This window comes from Neofelis nebulosa, chromosome 18 (assembly GCF_028018385.1).
Source record: "Neofelis nebulosa isolate mNeoNeb1 chromosome 18, mNeoNeb1.pri, whole genome shotgun sequence".
Lineage (NCBI taxonomy): Eukaryota > Metazoa > Chordata > Mammalia > Carnivora > Felidae > Neofelis > Neofelis nebulosa.
This window is the reverse complement of record NC_080799.1, coordinates 17904631-17921649: the sequence shown is the minus strand read 5'-3', so window position 1 is coordinate 17921649 and position 17019 is coordinate 17904631. Positions and strand designations below refer to the sequence as shown.

The window sequence follows — 17019 nt, the reverse complement described above, 5'->3', positions numbered from 1 at the left end:
TTATTCCCGCTGGGAAAGCGAAGACGCGAGTGGCTTCAGGGAAACTTTTTATTGAAGTCACAACTTGGGGGAAGAGGGGCGGAGATGGGAGTCAGGGGGCGGGGTGGGAAGCGCGGGGCGGGGCGGGGAGGGGCGGGGCCAAAGTCGGAGCTACAAACTCTGGCATTGCGGGAACCTGTTAGCCCGAGAACCCAGCGCCGGGGCGGACTTCTCAGTTTGGGGCTCTGGGATTAAGCGCCCGGCAGCCAGAGGCTCGGGGATTGGACAAAAGACGGACTGAAGGCGGAGCCGAGGTAAAGCAGGGCCGGGGCGGGGGCCTCAGAGTGCGTCCGACTGCTCGCTCTGAGTCTGGCTCTGCTGCATCTGGGCCTGCATCTTCTCCAGCATCTCCTGCATGCGGCGCAGCTGCGCGGGGCAAGATTGCAGGCGGTGGGACCGGGCGAGGCCAGAAAGGGACTTCGCAGAGGACTTGGGTTCTTGGTCGGGGAGGGGGGTTGGGAAGCGAGGTACTTGCTCACCTCTTCATCTTTCTCGCGGATCAACTTCTCGGTCTCGGCCAGAGGCAGCATGGGCAGCGGGATCTCTGTAGCGCTCTGGCGGGAAAGCTTACTAGAGGGCGGGGGGGGGGGGGGGCGGGAGGACAGGGAATCAAGGACGGGACCCTTGGTTGTGGGTCACAGCCGCGAGGCAGGGCGTGGGGCGAGGTTGGGGTCTAGGAGGCGGGGCCTTGTCCTTCCAATGCCGTCAGCAAAGTGGGTGGGGAAAGATTCTGGGGGATCGGTCTGGATGGTGAAGGCGGGGTGCGGGGTAGTGAGGGCCGGGCCTTGGGAGCATCTAGGACTGAGCTCGGGCTCTCACCTGCGGCTGGCTCGATCACGCGCCCCAGGCCGGGCCAGGCTTTGTAGGCAGCTGGCCCGATAGCCCTCATAGAGAATATCGTGGGTCACCTCCTTCAGGTCCTGTAGGTGTGTCTGCACCAGCATCCGTCGCAGGTTCAGGAAATCGCAGTGATGTGGGTTCTCCACTGAGGGGCGGACCGGCGAGCGTCAGGGAGCTTTTTGGCCGGGTCAAGTCTGCCCGGAGTCCTGCCCCCACTCTAGGTGAGGGTCTGCAGTCCAAGGACCCCTTGATTCTTAAGACCCCCGGGACCGGAGATCGTCCCAACTTCATATGTTGGGTGCTGTTAACTCAGCGGCGTTCTGGGCTCCCTGTTGGCCTCAGAACGCGTGCCCCACCTTACTCACCCTCCACAGTACCCCAGGAGTAGCGGCGTCCCCTCACTGGACGGGTCCCACCGTCCCTCACTACCTCGCAGGAACCGACGACTGCGAAAGGGATGCTTTCCTGGAGGGCAGAAGTCAGGGAATCACCGTTGGCCCCTCCTCGCCAGAAACCTCTTTGTCAGCTTCCACCAACACCTCCTCCTCCCCTGCTTCTCTGCCCCTTCCTCCTTTTGCCTCTGCACCTTCATCTCTGCATCCTGCCTCTTGAAGTCTTCGTCCTCATCAGAGTCACAATCGGGAAACTGGTAGATGTTGATCTCCTCCTCCTTCAACTGGTCCCGGATCTGGGAGCAGACACAGAGAGAAACACAGAGGCTGTGAGCAGCAGACATTGCCTGGTGGGTGACAGTGAGATACAGGTCCCAGGTGGTCAGAGACAGAGAGAAAGGCATGAAAGACAGAGATGGTGAGAGGTGGACATATAGGATACCCCAAACCAAAATCTCAAAGGGTTGCCTTGCTGGCTCAGTCCGTGGAGCATGTGACTCTTGATCTCGGGGATTGTGAGTTTCAGCCCCATGTTGAGTGTAGAGATTACTTAAGTCATTGGAGTGGGGGTCATTATCCTGGGGCTGGAGGGCTATCAAGAGTGATCATATCTTTGCTGCCACTCTCAGGCCTTAGCAAAGCATCCAGCCCAGGGGTTCCATTCTGAGCCTCCAGAGACACAGCTCCTTCAGTCAGCTTACTCCCCATCTTCCTCAGGAATTTTCTCCTACAGACTAGCCTGACACATCATGCTTCCAAAAGGCTAGCCCAAGATCAACGAAGTCAAAGCTGAGTTCAGGTTTGATGGCGACTTTTGGTTTCATGTAGGGCCAAAGGTCAGAGGTCACCAGACCTACCCTCTGCTTGAGGGCCTGGGTTTCCTTAGGCATCAGGGCATCTGCTTTGGCAATGACTGGGATGATGTTGACCTTTTCGTGCACTGCCCGGAGAAAGGCCACATCTAGGGGACGGAGCCTGCACCGAGGGATTTGGTCAGGGTTCAGTCTTAAGCCACTGAGACCCTCCCCCACCCCTCCCCAAACACCCCAGCCCCCCAGGGTATCCCCCCAGACCCTCGGCCAAAGGGTGAGATGAAGTAGAGGCAGCAGTGGACACGGGAGTCCTGAATGTTCTTCCGGTTCAGGCCACTCTCATCCCTAAGATACTGCTCAAATTGCTCCTCAATAAAGCGCACTACAGGCAGCCAGCTAGGGTATGGGAGGAGAGAGTACAGTCAGAGATGAGGGGCCACAGCATAGGGAAGGGGCCAAGGCTAGCCAGGACTTGGGGGGGGGGGGCAGGGGGACTTGTTTCTTTGGCTCCAACTAAAGACATCAGAGGAGATTGGCAGGGTGTCAGGAAACACTGGGCACTTTGGCTGCATGGACACCAGAAACAGACCCCACCTTTTGGGGAGGGCAGGAGCAGAGCAGACCAGCCCTGTAACTGATCCCTTAGTCTTCATAGAGTAGCCATACCGGGAAGCTTAGCCCCCGCTCCTTCCCCTGCTCCTCACCAGTCTGAGCAATCCACTGAGTCCCCAAAGCCAGGTGTGTCCACCAGGGTCAGCTTCACCTTTATACCCCCCTCCTCGATCTCCACGCCCCGGCGCTCAATGGTCAGCGTTTGTGTCAAGCGAGCTGTGAGGACAGAGAGAGGACAGGGAGGACAGGGAGCTGGGTAGGGTCCTGAGACAGGACTGATCTCCGTTCTCAGAATCACAGTTGCCCCAGCCATTTTTCAGGGGAGTCTCAAGAAAGCAGCGAGCTGCCTGAGTCCCCCAGAAAGTCATGGGAGACCCAGATGAAAAGAAAGAGAGTGCAGCCTGGGGATGGGAGAGACAGAGAACCTGGAGAGGACGGGAGGATCTTACCACTGGCCTCTGGCAGGTGCCGGTCCTCATAGAGATTGGTGAGAAACAGGCTGTTGATGAGGGTGGATTTTCCCAGGCCTGACTCCCCTGTAGACAGGACAGGCCCTCCTGGTCAGGTGAGGAGACAGCCAGAGTGGCTTGAGGACCCCCTCCCCCCCACCGGTCTCCTATACAAAACCCATCAGACCTGCCACCATGAGTGTGAAGTCAAAGCCTTTCTTGACGGACTTGCGGTGCAGCTGGTTGGGGAGGGCAGCGAAACCCACATACTCCTTGTCCTGTTGGTGGGGGGTAGACAGTATGAGGCTGCTGGGGGCAGCAGGAAGGGCCCTCCAGTATAACCTGACCTCAGGAGCAAGAAGTCAGCCTACTGTGGGTTGGCCTGGATCTGGCTACTCTGGGGGCTGGGGGCTGAAGGCAGAGATGCCTGTATTCCTGGGCATAAGGACTCACCATGGTCCTGCTAGCTGTCGCTGCACCTGCTGTCTCTCCCCACTTCCTCTGGTGAGGCAGGAAGTTGAGTGTGGCAAAAAAAAAAAAAAAAAGGGGGCGGGCAATGTAGGAAGCTGAGATGCTCAAACTGGGCTGGAGAGGTGGGGAAAGCCAAGACCAAGAATACCTGGAGTTCTCACTTATGGGATCCCTTTGGCAACCCCCCCCAACCCCCCACCATGGGAAGCTTCAACCCCTCGGTTCTCTACACACCTTTTTCCCAAGCCCCCACTGTAGCCCCATCACCCTGGTGGGAGGTGGGTGTAGGCAGAGAGGAAGGAAGCAAGTTAGTATCTCTAGTAAGTGAGATGAAGGCTTTGACTGGGATGGTTAAAATTTTTTAAAGTTCCCACGGTCTACATGGACCAAAAGTCATAACAAGATTAGAGGTGGGAGGGGCCGTCAATTTTCCTTACCAGCTCAACAGATTCTTAAAAGGACTTCAAGTCTTTGGACACCCCTGGCAGAGATACCTTACTTTAGAATCCTGGCCAAGGCACTCACCTGCTCTAGCCCCTTCAGGGGCTTCCCAGTAGCCTCAGAATTAAGTCTGAGTTCTGGCCTGGTAGTCAGAGCCTTCCACATCTGGACTCATCACCCCTTCTCTCACTTGCCCTTGGAGAGTGCCCACATCCTTTGTTCTGCCCACACTGAGTTTTTTCTTCTGGCATTCTTGATCCTTCAAGGGTTTGATTCAAAGATCTTCCTCTAAGAAATCTTGCGCAACTACCCCAGGCAGAGTCATTTTCCCTCCTCCAGACCCTAACACCTTTCACAAGCCTCTCCAATGCTCGCATTTGTTTATCTGGCTATCTTTTCTACTGGCTGAGCTTTCTGAGGGCAGGGACCATGTTCTCTTCATTTCTATGTCTTGGGTGTCTTGCACAGGGCCTGGCACAGAGAAGGTGCCAATAAATAATATACTCAATGAATGAGTGCGTAAAATAACAAGTGAATGAAGTTGGTCAGGGCCAAAGGCTAGGAGGCTGTGGAACATATAAAAGGAGCCTTGCTTTGGAGGCAGAAAGAACTCTGCAAACCTCAGTTCTACCACTTACTATGTGACCTGGGCAAGTCATTTGACTTCTCTAAACTCCATTTTCCTCATGGTAAAATGAAATACATGCATTTCCACTTAGTTATCAGAACTCCAAGCAGTTTCAGATGACATGTGCTTTGGAATCAATCAGCTACATACACAAACCCTGGCGTTAGACTTTACGAACTGAGTGACCTCTCTGAGCCTTTACAGATGATCTCCTTCCTATGGCCTATTGGGCCCTGCTTGATCTGGATCCTGTCTACTGCTCCAACCTCATTTTCTTTTCCCATTCCTTGTGGTTCTATTTATTATTTCCCTGTTAACCCCTGTTTCGAACTCAACTGTGTCCCCCCGACCCCAAAATCATGTGATGGAGCCCTAACCCGCAATGTGATTGTATTTGGAGATAGGGCCTTTAAGAAGGTAATTGAGGTTAAATGAAGTCATAAGGGACTTCAATCCAGTAATAGGTCTGGGGGCCTTATAAGAAGACACCTGTGATCTCTGCGCAGGCCCAGAGGAGGGGCCATGTGACCATGTGAGGACACAGAAGGTGGCTCTCTGCGACCCAAGGAAACCAGAAATCAACCTCGCCAGAAACCAACTCTGCTAGCACCTTGATGTTGGACTTCCGGTCTCCAGAACTATGAGAAAGTTGATGTCTTTTGTTTAAGATTCCTAGTCCGTGGTATTCTGTTATGGCAGCTGAAGCAGACTAAGGTAGCCTCATAGCTCACTCCTATCCCTCGCCCTAAGGCAACCACCCTAATGTGCTTTGTGTGTAATTTTTTGCTTTGTATACATTTTGAAAAATGTGTAGTATGCAGTGCATGTTGACGCAAACGGTAACATATCTATGAATATGTATTTCTTAACTTTTTCATTCATCACTATTTAAAAAAAAAATTTTTTTTACTTATTTTTTTAACATTTATTTATTTTTGAGAACGAGAGAGACAGAGCATGAACAGGGGAGGGTCAGAGAGAGAGGGAGACACAGAATCCGAAACAGGCTCCAGGCTCTGAGCTGTCAGCACAGAGCCCGGGGCTTGAACTCACGGACCGTGAGATATGACCTGAGCTGAAGTCAGACGCTTAACCGACTGAGCCACCCAGGCATCCCAAGACAGAGTAAAAATTTTTAAAGTTTTGTTTTCACAATCTCTACACCCAACATGGGGCTCGAACCCATGACCCCAAGATCAAGACTCGCACGCTCTTCTGACTGAGTCAGCCAGGCGCCCCCATTCAGCGTTATTTTTTAAGATTCATCCACGTTGCCATGTGTCTATCTTACCCTTACTTCACACTCATTTCTATTACTGTCCCCTTCGTGTAACCTTGGAGAAAACCTCTCTGGGCTTTACTTTCTTTATCTATCAGATAGGATTGGAATCTCCTGCCACACAAAACTCCAATGTTGTGCGAGAGTCCTAGGATTATGGAGACATCGTGATTGAGAAATGTGTGATCGTGGCCATCTGACTTTAACTTCTCTGTGACTTAGTTTCTTTATCTGTTAAATGTTAATAATTCTACCTCTTAGGGTCACAGTGGGGATTCTATGGCCTAATCCACAGTAAGCTCTTAGTTGAGTACCCAGCATATGAGATGAGCTCACGCAGAACGCTGGTTATTGCTAGCATTACTCGAGCCGAGGGGTGTGACATGTCAGCATCTCAAATCTGCTCCTTGCTGAGGATCCAGACAGTGAATCAGTCAGGGTTTTGGCCCTCTGGGGAGACAGAGACAGCCACAAGTAAGTGTGTCACAGAGCACTGGTGCTAAAAATGTAGTGTAACAAGAAGATAAACAGAGTACTTTGAGAAGCCAAGGGAAGGGCTAATTATACCCCTCCTCAAGCCACCACAGCTCTTCCTCCAGCGTTTGTTATCTCCCCGAGCAGCCTTAAGGTCTTAATTAAAACTCTGAGCTCCTCCCCGCTGCTCTCCATAAGTGCAGTTGACCCTTGAACAACACGGGTTTAAACTGTGCAGGGCCATCTATATGCAGATTTTTTTTTCTTTTTCTTTTTCTTTTTTTTTCTTTTTTTTTTTTTTTAGTGTTTATTCATCCTTGAGAGAGAGAGCGAGAACACAAGCAGCGGAGGGGCAGAGAGAGGAGACAGAATCCCAAGCAGGCTCCAGGCTCTGAGCTATCAGCACAGAGCCCCATGTGGGGCTTGAACCCACGAAGCATGAGATCATGACCCTAGCCAACGTCAGACGCCCAACCGACTGAGCCACTTAGGTGCTCCTATGAAGATTTTTTTTTTCAATAAATACAGTACAGTACTATAAAGGTATTTTATGATTTTTTTTCTTTTTTTATTTTGAAGAGAGAAAGAGAGCGTGTGGGGGTGAGGGAGGGGGCAGAGGGGAAGAGAGAGAATCCCAAGCAGGCTCTATGCCCAGGGTGGAGTGTGATGGGGGGCTTGATCTCACGACCTTGGGATCATGACCTGAGCCGATATCGAGTCAGAAGCTCCACCGACTGAGCCACCCAGGAGCCCCTCTTAAGCTTTTCTTAATAACATTTTCTCTTCTCCAACTTACTTTATTGTAAAAACACAGTATATATACACAATATGGGTTAACTGTTTATCTTGTTGAGGCTTCTGGTCAACAGTATTTTATTAGTAGTTAAGTTTTGGAGAAGTCAAAAGTTGTACGTGCATTTTCAAACTGTGCAGAAGGTTGGCATCCCTAATCCCTGCATTGTTCAAGGGTCAACTGAATATCCACTTGGTTTCCAGAACCTTCCTATCAGAAATAATTGGCCTCCTTCTCTTTACACCTTCCACCCCCTTGCATCTGCCCTGGGTTCAAACTGATCAGGTCTTCCCTGAGTTATTGAAGAGCCTTTAAGAAAATAACATGTATATTCATTTATTTGCTGTATAATCAACACATTCTTACAGAAAAAATAGAAAATGCAAATGGAATAGAAATGTGTGCATCTAGGGGCACCTGAGTGGCTCAGTTGGTTAAGCATCCAACTTTGGCTCAGGTTATGATCTCACAGTTTTTGAGTTCCAGCCCCGCATTGGGCTCTGTGCTGACAGCTCAGAGCCTGAAGCCTGCTTCGGATTCTGTGTCCCCCTCTCTCTACCGCTCATTCGCTCTCTCTCAAAAGTAAACATTTAAAAACAATTTTTAAAAAGATATATACATCCAGTATCACTACCATGGTATAACCCTATTTTGATGTTTATCCTTCTAGATTCTCTCCTAGCTCTATAGATGTGAATAAACATATTTACAAAACTAGGATCATACTATAACTTTGTTTGGAATCCTGTTTTTGTCACTTCATAGGTTTTGTACATTGTTCTATAGTGAATACACATCTATATATTATTTTTTGACATGTTCATTTATTTTTAGGAAAATGACATTCAACAATTTGATAAGAGTGCTTTTTCTTTTTTTAAAGTTGTTATTTTAATTCCACTTAGTTAACATACAGTGCTAGATTAGTTTCAGGTGTACATTATAATGATTCAACAGTTCACATCACCCAGTGCTCATCACGACAGGTGCACTCCTTCATCCCCATCACCTATTTAGTCAATCTCTCCACCCTCCTCTGGTAATCCCATCAATTTGTTCTCTATAATTAAGAGTCTGTTTCTTGGTTTGTCTCTTCCCCCTCCCACCCCCCGCTTTGTTCATTTGTTTCCTAAATTCCACATGAGTCAAATCATATGGTATTTATCTTTTTCTGATTGACTTCATTTAGCATCATATTCTAGCTCCATTCATGTCATTGCAAATGGCAAGATTTCATTCTTTTTTATACCTGAATAACATTCCATTGCATATACATATCACATCTTTATCCATTCATCAGTTGACAGACATTTGGGCTCTTTCCATAGTTTGGCTATTGTTGATAATGCTGCTATAAACACTGGGGTGCATATATCCCTTTGAATTAGTGTTTTTTAATTCTTTGAGTAAATACCCAGTAGTGCGATTGCTGCATCATAGGATAGTTCTATTTTTAACTTTTTGAGGAAACTCCATTTTTCTGTTTCCCACAGTGGCTGCACCAGTTTGGATTCCCAACAGTGCACAGGAACTCCTTTTTCCCTATATCTTAGCCTACACCTGTTCTTTCTTGTGTTGTTGATTTTAAACTTTTTTTTTTTAAGTTTATTTCTGAGAGAGAGAGAGTGAGCAGGGGAGAGGCAGAAGAAAAGGGAGAGAATCCTAAGCAGGCTCCACACTTGTCAGTGCGGAGCCCGATGCAGGGCTCAAACTCACGAACTTCGAGATCATTACCTGAGCCGAAATCAAGAGTCAGATGCTTAACCGACTGAGCCACCCAGGTGCCTCTGATTTTAGACATTGACAGGTGTGAGGTGAAATCTCATTGTAGTTTTGATTTGCATTTCCCTGATGATCAGTGGTGTTGAACATCTTTTCATGTGTCTATTCATAGATATTTGGTATTTAGATTGATTCCCATTCTTCCCAGTGATAAACAATGCTGAAATGGGTTGGGCCTGTTTGTGGTGCCATCATTGTGTACTTGTCCCATTTCCTTAGGGGAAGGGGAATTACTGAATCAAAGGAAGTCACGTATCTAAGGCATTTGTGCATATTAACAAATTGTCCTGCAGAAAAGGCTCTCGGTTTGTCTAGTATAGAGATGACATGAATTACTAGTGACATAATACTCATTTACATGCTTATTATTCAAACAAATGTGTCCAGTCATTCATGTTATAAGGTTTGGGGCCTGTTTAGAGAAAGGAAGATCCTGCCTTGACATTCCTATGGGCAATATATGGTGGACAGTTTTCTCATTTAATTATCTAGATTCGTTCTTTTTCATCTTGCCATCAAACCTGCATAGCTACCTAAGGCCCCACCCGGCGACCCTAGAAGGGCTTCTGTATCTTTAGATTGGAGTTCAGGTTCGGACTTAGTGACTCCAGGCTTTCTCTTCTCAAAGTCAAAGCTAGCTCCAAGAGTGAGTATGGTGTGTGGGCTGGCCGCCTTTCAGGGGAGGGTTCCTCCGAGAGGGGCTAGCTCTTTGCCATTTGGTACCCTCTTGCCTCTGTTTGCCAGTACAAGTGCCTGACACATGGGGGACCCCCAGGAAATGTTTGTGGAGCAAATGAATAAACATACCACTCTAGCTTCCACTGCTCTCCTATTAGGTAAACTCATGACATCGTGACACATTAAAACAGAACTATTCTCTATTTTCCTCTTTGAGGGTAGGTCTTAGCCATCTTTGGATCTCAAGCTTCTAGCACATAGTAGGTTTTCGATTAGTGTGTAGGCAACTGTTAATGTGGGGGCACATCTCTCTTCATTCAGCCCCCACCTCAGCCAGCTCTGGACTTTGTTGAAATCTTAGTTCTGTCAGGATTAGCTCAAAAATGCCACCTTCTTTCTTGGTTACTCTAGCCAAAAGAGTAAAAGCTAATATTTTTTGGCTCAGTGTTTTATACATATTACACATATTAATCCTCAACCACTCAAATTTGGTATTATCATCCCCGTTTTACAGTTTAGGAAACAGAACTAATTTCCACAGTGTCAAACAGTAGTTAAGTGACAAGGTCAGGAATCAGACTGCATAAATGGCCTTAAAGACAGAGTACACAGCCACTAAACTCTACAGAAGGTATCTCTCTCTGCACTACATTCCTATTTTGTTCGTCAGATTGGTATAGATCTGTCTCATCGTCGGCACATCTCCATATTCTACTGGATCAAGAGCTCCCTGGAGAGTTTCTTTGTAAGTCCAGGGAGTAGACAGTGTCTAGATATTGGTTCGTGATGCTTAAGTATGTACTGATTGATTTGTGGTCCTAGTTTCTGTGTCTAATACCTATGAATAGGAGGCATCCAGAACCATGCAGACTCACTCCCAATTTAGAATTCTTCCTGCTCTCGCACACTACCCTGAACTGGTGCATGTACCTCACACCCTTACAATTCTTTTTCATGGTTTGTGTACTTGCCCCTTAAAACTGGTAGCATCCAAGGATATATCTTACTTGTGTTTCACCTCCTTATTCCAAACTCTTGGCTTAGCACTGAGGTGCTAATAAATTGTGAATTGATATACAAACCTCTGTCACCCCTCACTTATCAGATAATAAACAAACACTTCCAAGCACTCCCCCCTTCCCCAAAGGCAAGCTTGCAGAGTACAGATACTGGGGATCGCGCCCCAGGGTCCACTGGAACGGCCCACCAAGCTGGGAACGATAATTTAATGCTTTAGCCTCTCCCTGGGTCTGACCTTTATAGGGTTGTCGACCTGTCCCTAGTCTCCCTGTGGCCTATTTCTTTGTGTCTCTATCTCTTTGTCTCTGCCAGTTTCTCTTTTGTTTCTCTGCCTCTGGGCCTGTTTTCTCTCCAGATTCCCTTCTTTTTCTTATAGCTCTTCCGACTGTGCTCCAACGATTCCATCTATCTCTTATGTTTCTACATCTCTTTGTCTCTGGAGGCCAATCTTTTGCTCCTGTATTTTTGGTTGGCCGCTCTCTCGGTCTCTCTCGGCTTTTGCGTTGTGACTGGGGGTTCTTAGGTTACGACTTTGTGTCTGGCTCAGGGTCTCCGCCCCGGGCCTGATTTCAAAGGCTGACTCTCCCCAGCATTTCCCAGGCATCTGCCTCTAGCCTCTAGCTGCTGCTCAGGCTTCGGCCTCCCCCAGCCCAGCCCCCATCCCCACCCCACCCCCGGCCCCAGGCCTCTCGGACCCGCCGCGCTTTGTTTCCTGTGTCTCGGCGCCCCGCCCCCGCCCCGTCTGGGGTCTCCGCCGCCCTTTGTTTGCCTGGGTCTCTCCCCCACCCCTTTCCCTGGGTCACTCTTCGATCTCTCTTTGTCTCTCCGGGCCTGGGTGGCTGGCGCAGTCGGCCAGCCCCGGGGGTCGGCGCAGGTGGCCCGACACAGCGACAATTAGGAAGAGTCTTCGGCCCTCATCACCCGGCTCCGGCCCAGGAGGTACACGGTTAATACCACCGAGTTCGGGCAACTGTCCTCGGCTTAGAGTAGCCCTCTCCGCGGCACGCGGCCTTCCGCCGGCCACCGAGCGCCGGCCGACGCGGGCGGCCTCCACAGGCTTGCAGCTCCTCCCAGTTCCTAGAGCGGCTTGGTGAGGCCTGGCGCTTCCGCTTCCCGTCCCCGCCCCCGGCGGCCGCCCCCGGGACGCCTGGGTCCGAGCCCCCTCCCCATTTGGCGCGGAGCCCGCATACCCCGGCCGCCGGCGGCTCCGGCAGCGAAACCCCGCCAAGGAGCTCGTGAGGGCGCCGGTGTGGCACAGCCGGAGGCGGCTGGGAGGAGAAGGGGGCGCTGCGGGCCGGAAGGAGCAGCAGGTGCAGGGACGGCCGGCGGCGCGGGCGGGGGTCACCGGGAGCCGCACCCCGCACCTCGGACCCGGCCGCTGCCCGGTGCCCGCGCTGGCCGGCAGAGGGCAGCGACAGGGTGCCGCGGGCCGCACATGGCTGTGTGACCGTGGGATTGTGTCTGTCCCCTTGCTCAGGGCGGCGTGCGGGCGATGGAGCGCGCGGTGGAGCCCTGGGGCCCGGATCTCCAGGGCGCAGAGGAGAGGGAGCAGCTGAGAGGCGCCCGCACAGGTGAGGGCCGGGGCAGTGCCTCGCCACGGGCAGGTAAAGGCTGGGTGGGGACTCCGGTGCCGGGCTGTGTCTGGCCGAAGCCCAGAAAAATCGGACGTGAACCGTGCTTCCAGGGGGAGGGGGAGGGGAGCAAAAACCGAGGGAGGGAGCCAACGTTTCTGAGCACCTACTGTGCGTCAGGCCGTGAAGGGGCATCATCGCAAGGACTCTCCCCACTCCTGGATAGTCCTCAGCAGCCTCACAGCCTCTGCCCTACTTCAGGCCTCGTTCTGTCTCGTCTTGACAATTGCAAAAACCTCCCCACAGCCCTTTTCTCTTCAGTGATGCACTCAGCAGCCACATTGATCCAAGTCCAGATGTAATCCTGTTTGCCTTCTCAAAAACCTTCCCTAGTTCCCTTCTGCCTGCTAATTAAAAGCCTTAATGTAGTGTTCGATCTAGGCCTTACATGCCTAATCTAGTCCCAACATCCCTTTCCAGCTTTATCTTCCATTCCTCTCTATGGTTTACTCTTTTCTGTGCTGTGAGAGCTTTGCCCTATCTCCTTATTTCCTCTTTCTCTTGTGACCGCAGTTTTTCTGAGCCCACAATTATAATTATTTGTGCTTGATCTTACCTCTCCTAAGCATTTTGAGGGACAGGTGTGGGTCGGTCCTCTCAGGTATATGCAAGATAATTGAAGTAATACATTACACAATGGGCTAATATAAGAAGATATAATAGAAATAGTAAATAGTAGGTGTTCCATATAGAGACAGTATAATGTAGTGGTTAACACAGGCCTGGAAATCAGACAGACCCGAGTGAGAAACGTGGCTTTAATACTTCCTAACCCCATCGCTGCTTGGCCTTTTGGCCAAGTGTAGTATCTGTTCTTACCAGCGTGATACTTTATAACCTTAAGCAAGTGGCTTAAATTCTTGGAATCTCCATGTCTGTAAAATGGGAGTAGTAGTAGCATTGTATCATAGGATTGTTTGCAAGGATTCAGTGATGGGTAGTTCAGTGACCGGCACGTATTAAGGGCACGTTGACAGGAAGTTACCATTGTTGATGAGAGGCAGCAATAATAAGTATTTCAGAAGTTCAGAGGAGAGAGGGAGAGACATCCTTGTGACTACAGATCGCCAAGGAAGCCTTCCTGGGGAAGGTGCCATCAAAGATAGGAGCTGAGCCAAAGGGCAGGGTCTACTACTCCCTTTTGTTTCCCCAGGTTTAGGGAGTGAGAATGTGGAGATTTCTCAGCCGGATGAGTTTGAACATCCCCCCCAGGAGGATGACTTGGGGTTCAAGGAAGAGGAAGATCCGGCTCCAGGTCATGAAGTAGGAAATGCCTCTCTCAAACCTGAAGGCATCCAGACCTGGGATGACTTGTGGGTCCAGAGAGAGGGACCGGGAAAACCTCAGGCTCGGGACAGAGGTCCCCGGCTCCTGGGAGAGCCACGCTGGGGCCAGGCTAGCGATCGGGCTGCCGTGTGTGGCGAGTGCGGCAAGAGCTTTCGGCAGATGTCAGATCTGGTGAAACACCAGCGGACCCACACAGGGGAGAAACCCTACAAGTGTGGGGTCTGCGGCAAGGGCTTTGGGGATAGCTCTGCCCGTATCAAACACCAGCGAACTCATAGTGGTGAAAAGCCCTACAGAGCCCGACCACCAGCCCAGGGTCCCCCAAAGATTCCTCGGTCCAGGATCCCGGCTGGTGAGCGCCCCACTATCTGCGGTGAATGTGGCAAGAGCTTCCGGCAGAGTTCTGACCTGGTGAAACACCAGCGGACACACACGGGTGAGAAGCCCTACAAATGTGGCATCTGCGGCAAGGGCTTTGGTGACAGTTCTGCTCGTATAAAGCACCAGCGGACACACCGGGGGGAGCAGCCACCCCGGCCCGTGGTGCCCAGACGGCAGCCTTCTCGAGCAGCCACAGCAGCCCCACAGGGACCCAAGGCCCAGGACAAGCCATATATCTGCACCGATTGTGGCAAAAGATTTGTGCTCAGCTGCAGTCTTCTGAGCCACCAGCGCAGTCACCTGGGGCCCAAACCTTTTGGCTGTGATGTGTGTGGAAAGGAGTTTGCCCGGGGCTCAGACCTGGTGAAGCACCTGCGGGTGCACACGGGAGAGAAACCCTACCTGTGCCCTGAGTGTGGCAAGGGCTTTGCCGACAGCTCTGCCCGGGTCAAACACCTCCGCACCCACAGTGGGGAGAGGCCTCACGCCTGTCCGGAATGTGACCGCACCTTCAGCCTCAGCTCCACCCTCCTCCGCCACCGCCTCACTCACATGGAGCCCCAGGACTTCAGCTTCCCAGGCTACCCTTTGGCCCCCCTGATCCCCAGCCCACCCCCCAGCTCAAGCCCACCCCCACCGCCTCTTGGCACAAGCCCCCCACTGACACCTCGAAGCCCTTCACACTCAGGTGATGGGCCTTTTGGCCTGCCTGGCTTGGAGCCAGAGCCCGGGGGCCCACAGGCTGGGGAGCCACCCCCACCACTGGCAGGTGACAAGCCCCACAAGTGCCCTGAGTGTGGCAAGGGCTTCCGCCGAAGCTCGGACCTGGTGAAACACCATCGTGTGCACACAGGGGAGAAACCCTACCTCTGCCCTGAATGCGGCAAGGGTTTTGCTGACAGCTCGGCCCGAGTCAAGCACCTCCGCACTCACCGAGGCGAACGGGCTCGGCCACCACCACCATCCACTCTCCTGAGGCCACATAACCCCCCTGGCCCAGCACCCATGGCCCCTCGACCCCGAGTCCGAGCCCAGCCCTCTGGACCCAGCCAGCCCCATGTGTGTGGCTTCTGTGGGAAGGAGTTTCCCCGGAGCTCAGATCTGGTCAAACATAGGCGAACACACACTGGGGAGAAGCCATATAAGTGTGCAGAGTGTGGCAAAGGTTTTGGTGACAGTTCTGCCCGAATCAAGCACCAGCGTGGGCACTTGGTCCTGAGGCCCTTTGGGACAGGGGATGGTCGGGCAAGGCCCCTCAAAGAGGAGCCGCCAACAGGACTGGAATGATGGGGTCCAGGGAAGGTGGAGGCCCAGGAGACCAAAGGGAGGGTATCGGCTGCTTAAGCAGAGAAGAAAGGGCCGGGGAGGTGGTGGGAGGGAGAAGAAGGGGAAGAAATGGGAGAAAGGAGTGAATAGATAGAAATAGAGATTGGAGACAATGACCTTGAAGCTCAGGAAACTGTCCTGGCTGGGCTCAGTCAGGATCTTGACAGTGTGGTCTATACCCCCAGCTTCTAGAACACTGCCTTGTACTCTGAATAGTGTAGGCACTCAATAAATACTTGTTGAATGAATAAACTGGCCTTAGCCTGAGGGCCCTTAAAGAACTCTAAATTCCTGCTGCCTCTTAACCCGTTAAGGATTGCTCCTACCCAACCTTGCCCTTAGGAGACCAGCACCCTGGCCAGCACCAAACAGGGTTTGACCTGTGTTTACAACAGCGAGACTTCAGGAGTTTGGGGTGGTAGAGAGGCAGGAGCATCTTGAACCTTCTGATGGGGAGAGTGTTGCTGTGTGGACTGCAGTACGCAGGCTCAGGCCCCTGGACATGGCCTTAGCCAGGAAGGGCGCTCTTGGACAGCCCAGACCCATCTGCCCTGGAGAACCCTAACCTGCCCTGACACCTGGACACTGGCAGAATAGACCAGAGACAGCAGAAGGAGCACTCCTACACTCGATGCCAAGCCCAGGTCCTGGTGGACGTCAGCAGAGACAAACTGGCTGGGAGAAGGACAGGACTGGAGTGAGGAGAGGCCAGGGAAGCTCCAAGGCAGGACAGCCACATTTCCATGTATCTCCTTGCCAATAAACTTTCTTGTCTGAAGCTTGGACTCTGTGCTTGTGTGTGTGCACGCAGGGTGAGGGGTGGAAAAGATGTCAGAGCCCCACCACAGGTGAAGCCATGTGTAACCCTGTGAGGGGTCTCTTGCCTTCTTTGAGCCCAGCAAATAAAGAAGATGGAATAGGCTGCCGCTATCTAGGTGTGACATCTGGTCGAAAAAACAGCCACCAGGTTTGTCAGCTGATGCTCCTGACTGACTTCTGGCTGTCCACGGGCGCCACCTACACCACAACGTCGAGCGCGGCCCCTAAAAGGAAAAACTCGGCGCCACAGGGCGCGCTGGGGTGGGGGGGTCGGTCCGTGAGCACCGTTGCTATGGCGACAGGTACCCGGGGAAAGGTGGCCGTCCGTCTAGTACAGGCACAGAAGTCCCCGACACTGATGCTGGGCCTACTGGGAAACCCCACCTCCCTGAAGCCCTTTTTAATTTATTGGGAAACAGGTCGTTTGCCTGCATAGTCCAAAGGGAGGGCAAAGGGGATGCCTCTTTAGTCCCTGGAAAAAAACAACCATATATTCTCAGCGACCCATGCGTCATTAGGAGCAGGACTACAATTCCTAGCTTTTTCCGAGGAGGGCGCCAATGGGGAGGAAAAGAGGAACTGACCTGATTGGCCAGGGACAAAGAAGACGAGGGCAGTTAACCCATCTGAGAAATGAAGTACAAGACCGCTTAGCAACTTCGCGAGTTGGGCGTCTCCGCTATTCTGCGTGGGGGGAATGGTCCCCGGATAGACGCTCTCGCGAGATCGTAACCATCCGCCGGGCTTCCCTAGAAACCAACGAAAGCTTGCTAGAGCGCCCTTCCTTCGGGTCTTCCCACCTCTGCCAAGTTGTTAAATACACTCTCGAAACCCTAGAATGCTGCATTCAAGCCTGGGGTTCTTG

The 17019-nt window shown here is 51.7% G+C and overlaps 2 protein-coding genes across 6 annotated transcripts; one reads left to right on the top strand and one right to left on the bottom strand.

Annotated features, from left to right (window-relative positions):
* The first annotated feature begins 128 nt into the window (after positions 1–128).
* Positions 129–16113, top strand: ZNF48 (zinc finger protein 48). 3 transcript variants are annotated; one of them, XM_058711483.1, is made up of 3 exons: positions 129–293; positions 12188–12281; positions 13495–16113. In XM_058711483.1, the coding sequence occupies exons 2-3, from the start codon at positions 12203–12205 to the stop codon at positions 15294–15296; spliced, it is 1881 nt and encodes a 626-aa protein (XP_058567466.1). In that variant the 5' UTR covers positions 129–293; positions 12188–12202; the 3' UTR covers positions 15297–16113. The 3 variants fall into 3 exon arrangements, with proteins under 3 accessions (XP_058567466.1, XP_058567467.1, XP_058567465.1); XM_058711484.1 differs by lacking the exon at positions 129–293 and adding an exon at positions 11441–11649; XM_058711482.1 differs by lacking the exon at positions 129–293 and adding an exon at positions 11678–12020.
* On the bottom strand, positions 269–4236 carry SEPTIN1 (septin 1). Of its 3 annotated transcripts, none has more exons than XM_058711485.1 (12): positions 4141–4236; positions 3598–3645; positions 3332–3422; positions 3145–3252; positions 2788–2911; positions 2345–2479; positions 2129–2246; positions 1466–1567; positions 1245–1344; positions 859–1024; positions 519–609; positions 269–405 (listed from the first exon to the last, which is right to left on the bottom strand). In XM_058711485.1, the coding sequence occupies exons 1-12, from the start codon at positions 4219–4221 to the stop codon at positions 319–321; spliced, it is 1251 nt and encodes a 416-aa protein (XP_058567468.1). In that variant the 5' UTR covers positions 4222–4236; the 3' UTR covers positions 269–318. The 3 variants fall into 3 exon arrangements, with proteins under 3 accessions (XP_058567468.1, XP_058567469.1, XP_058567472.1); XM_058711486.1 differs by having other exon boundaries at positions 3145–3231; XM_058711489.1 differs by lacking the exon at positions 4141–4236 and adding an exon at positions 3850–3894.
* Positions 16114–17019: the final 906 nt, after the last annotated feature.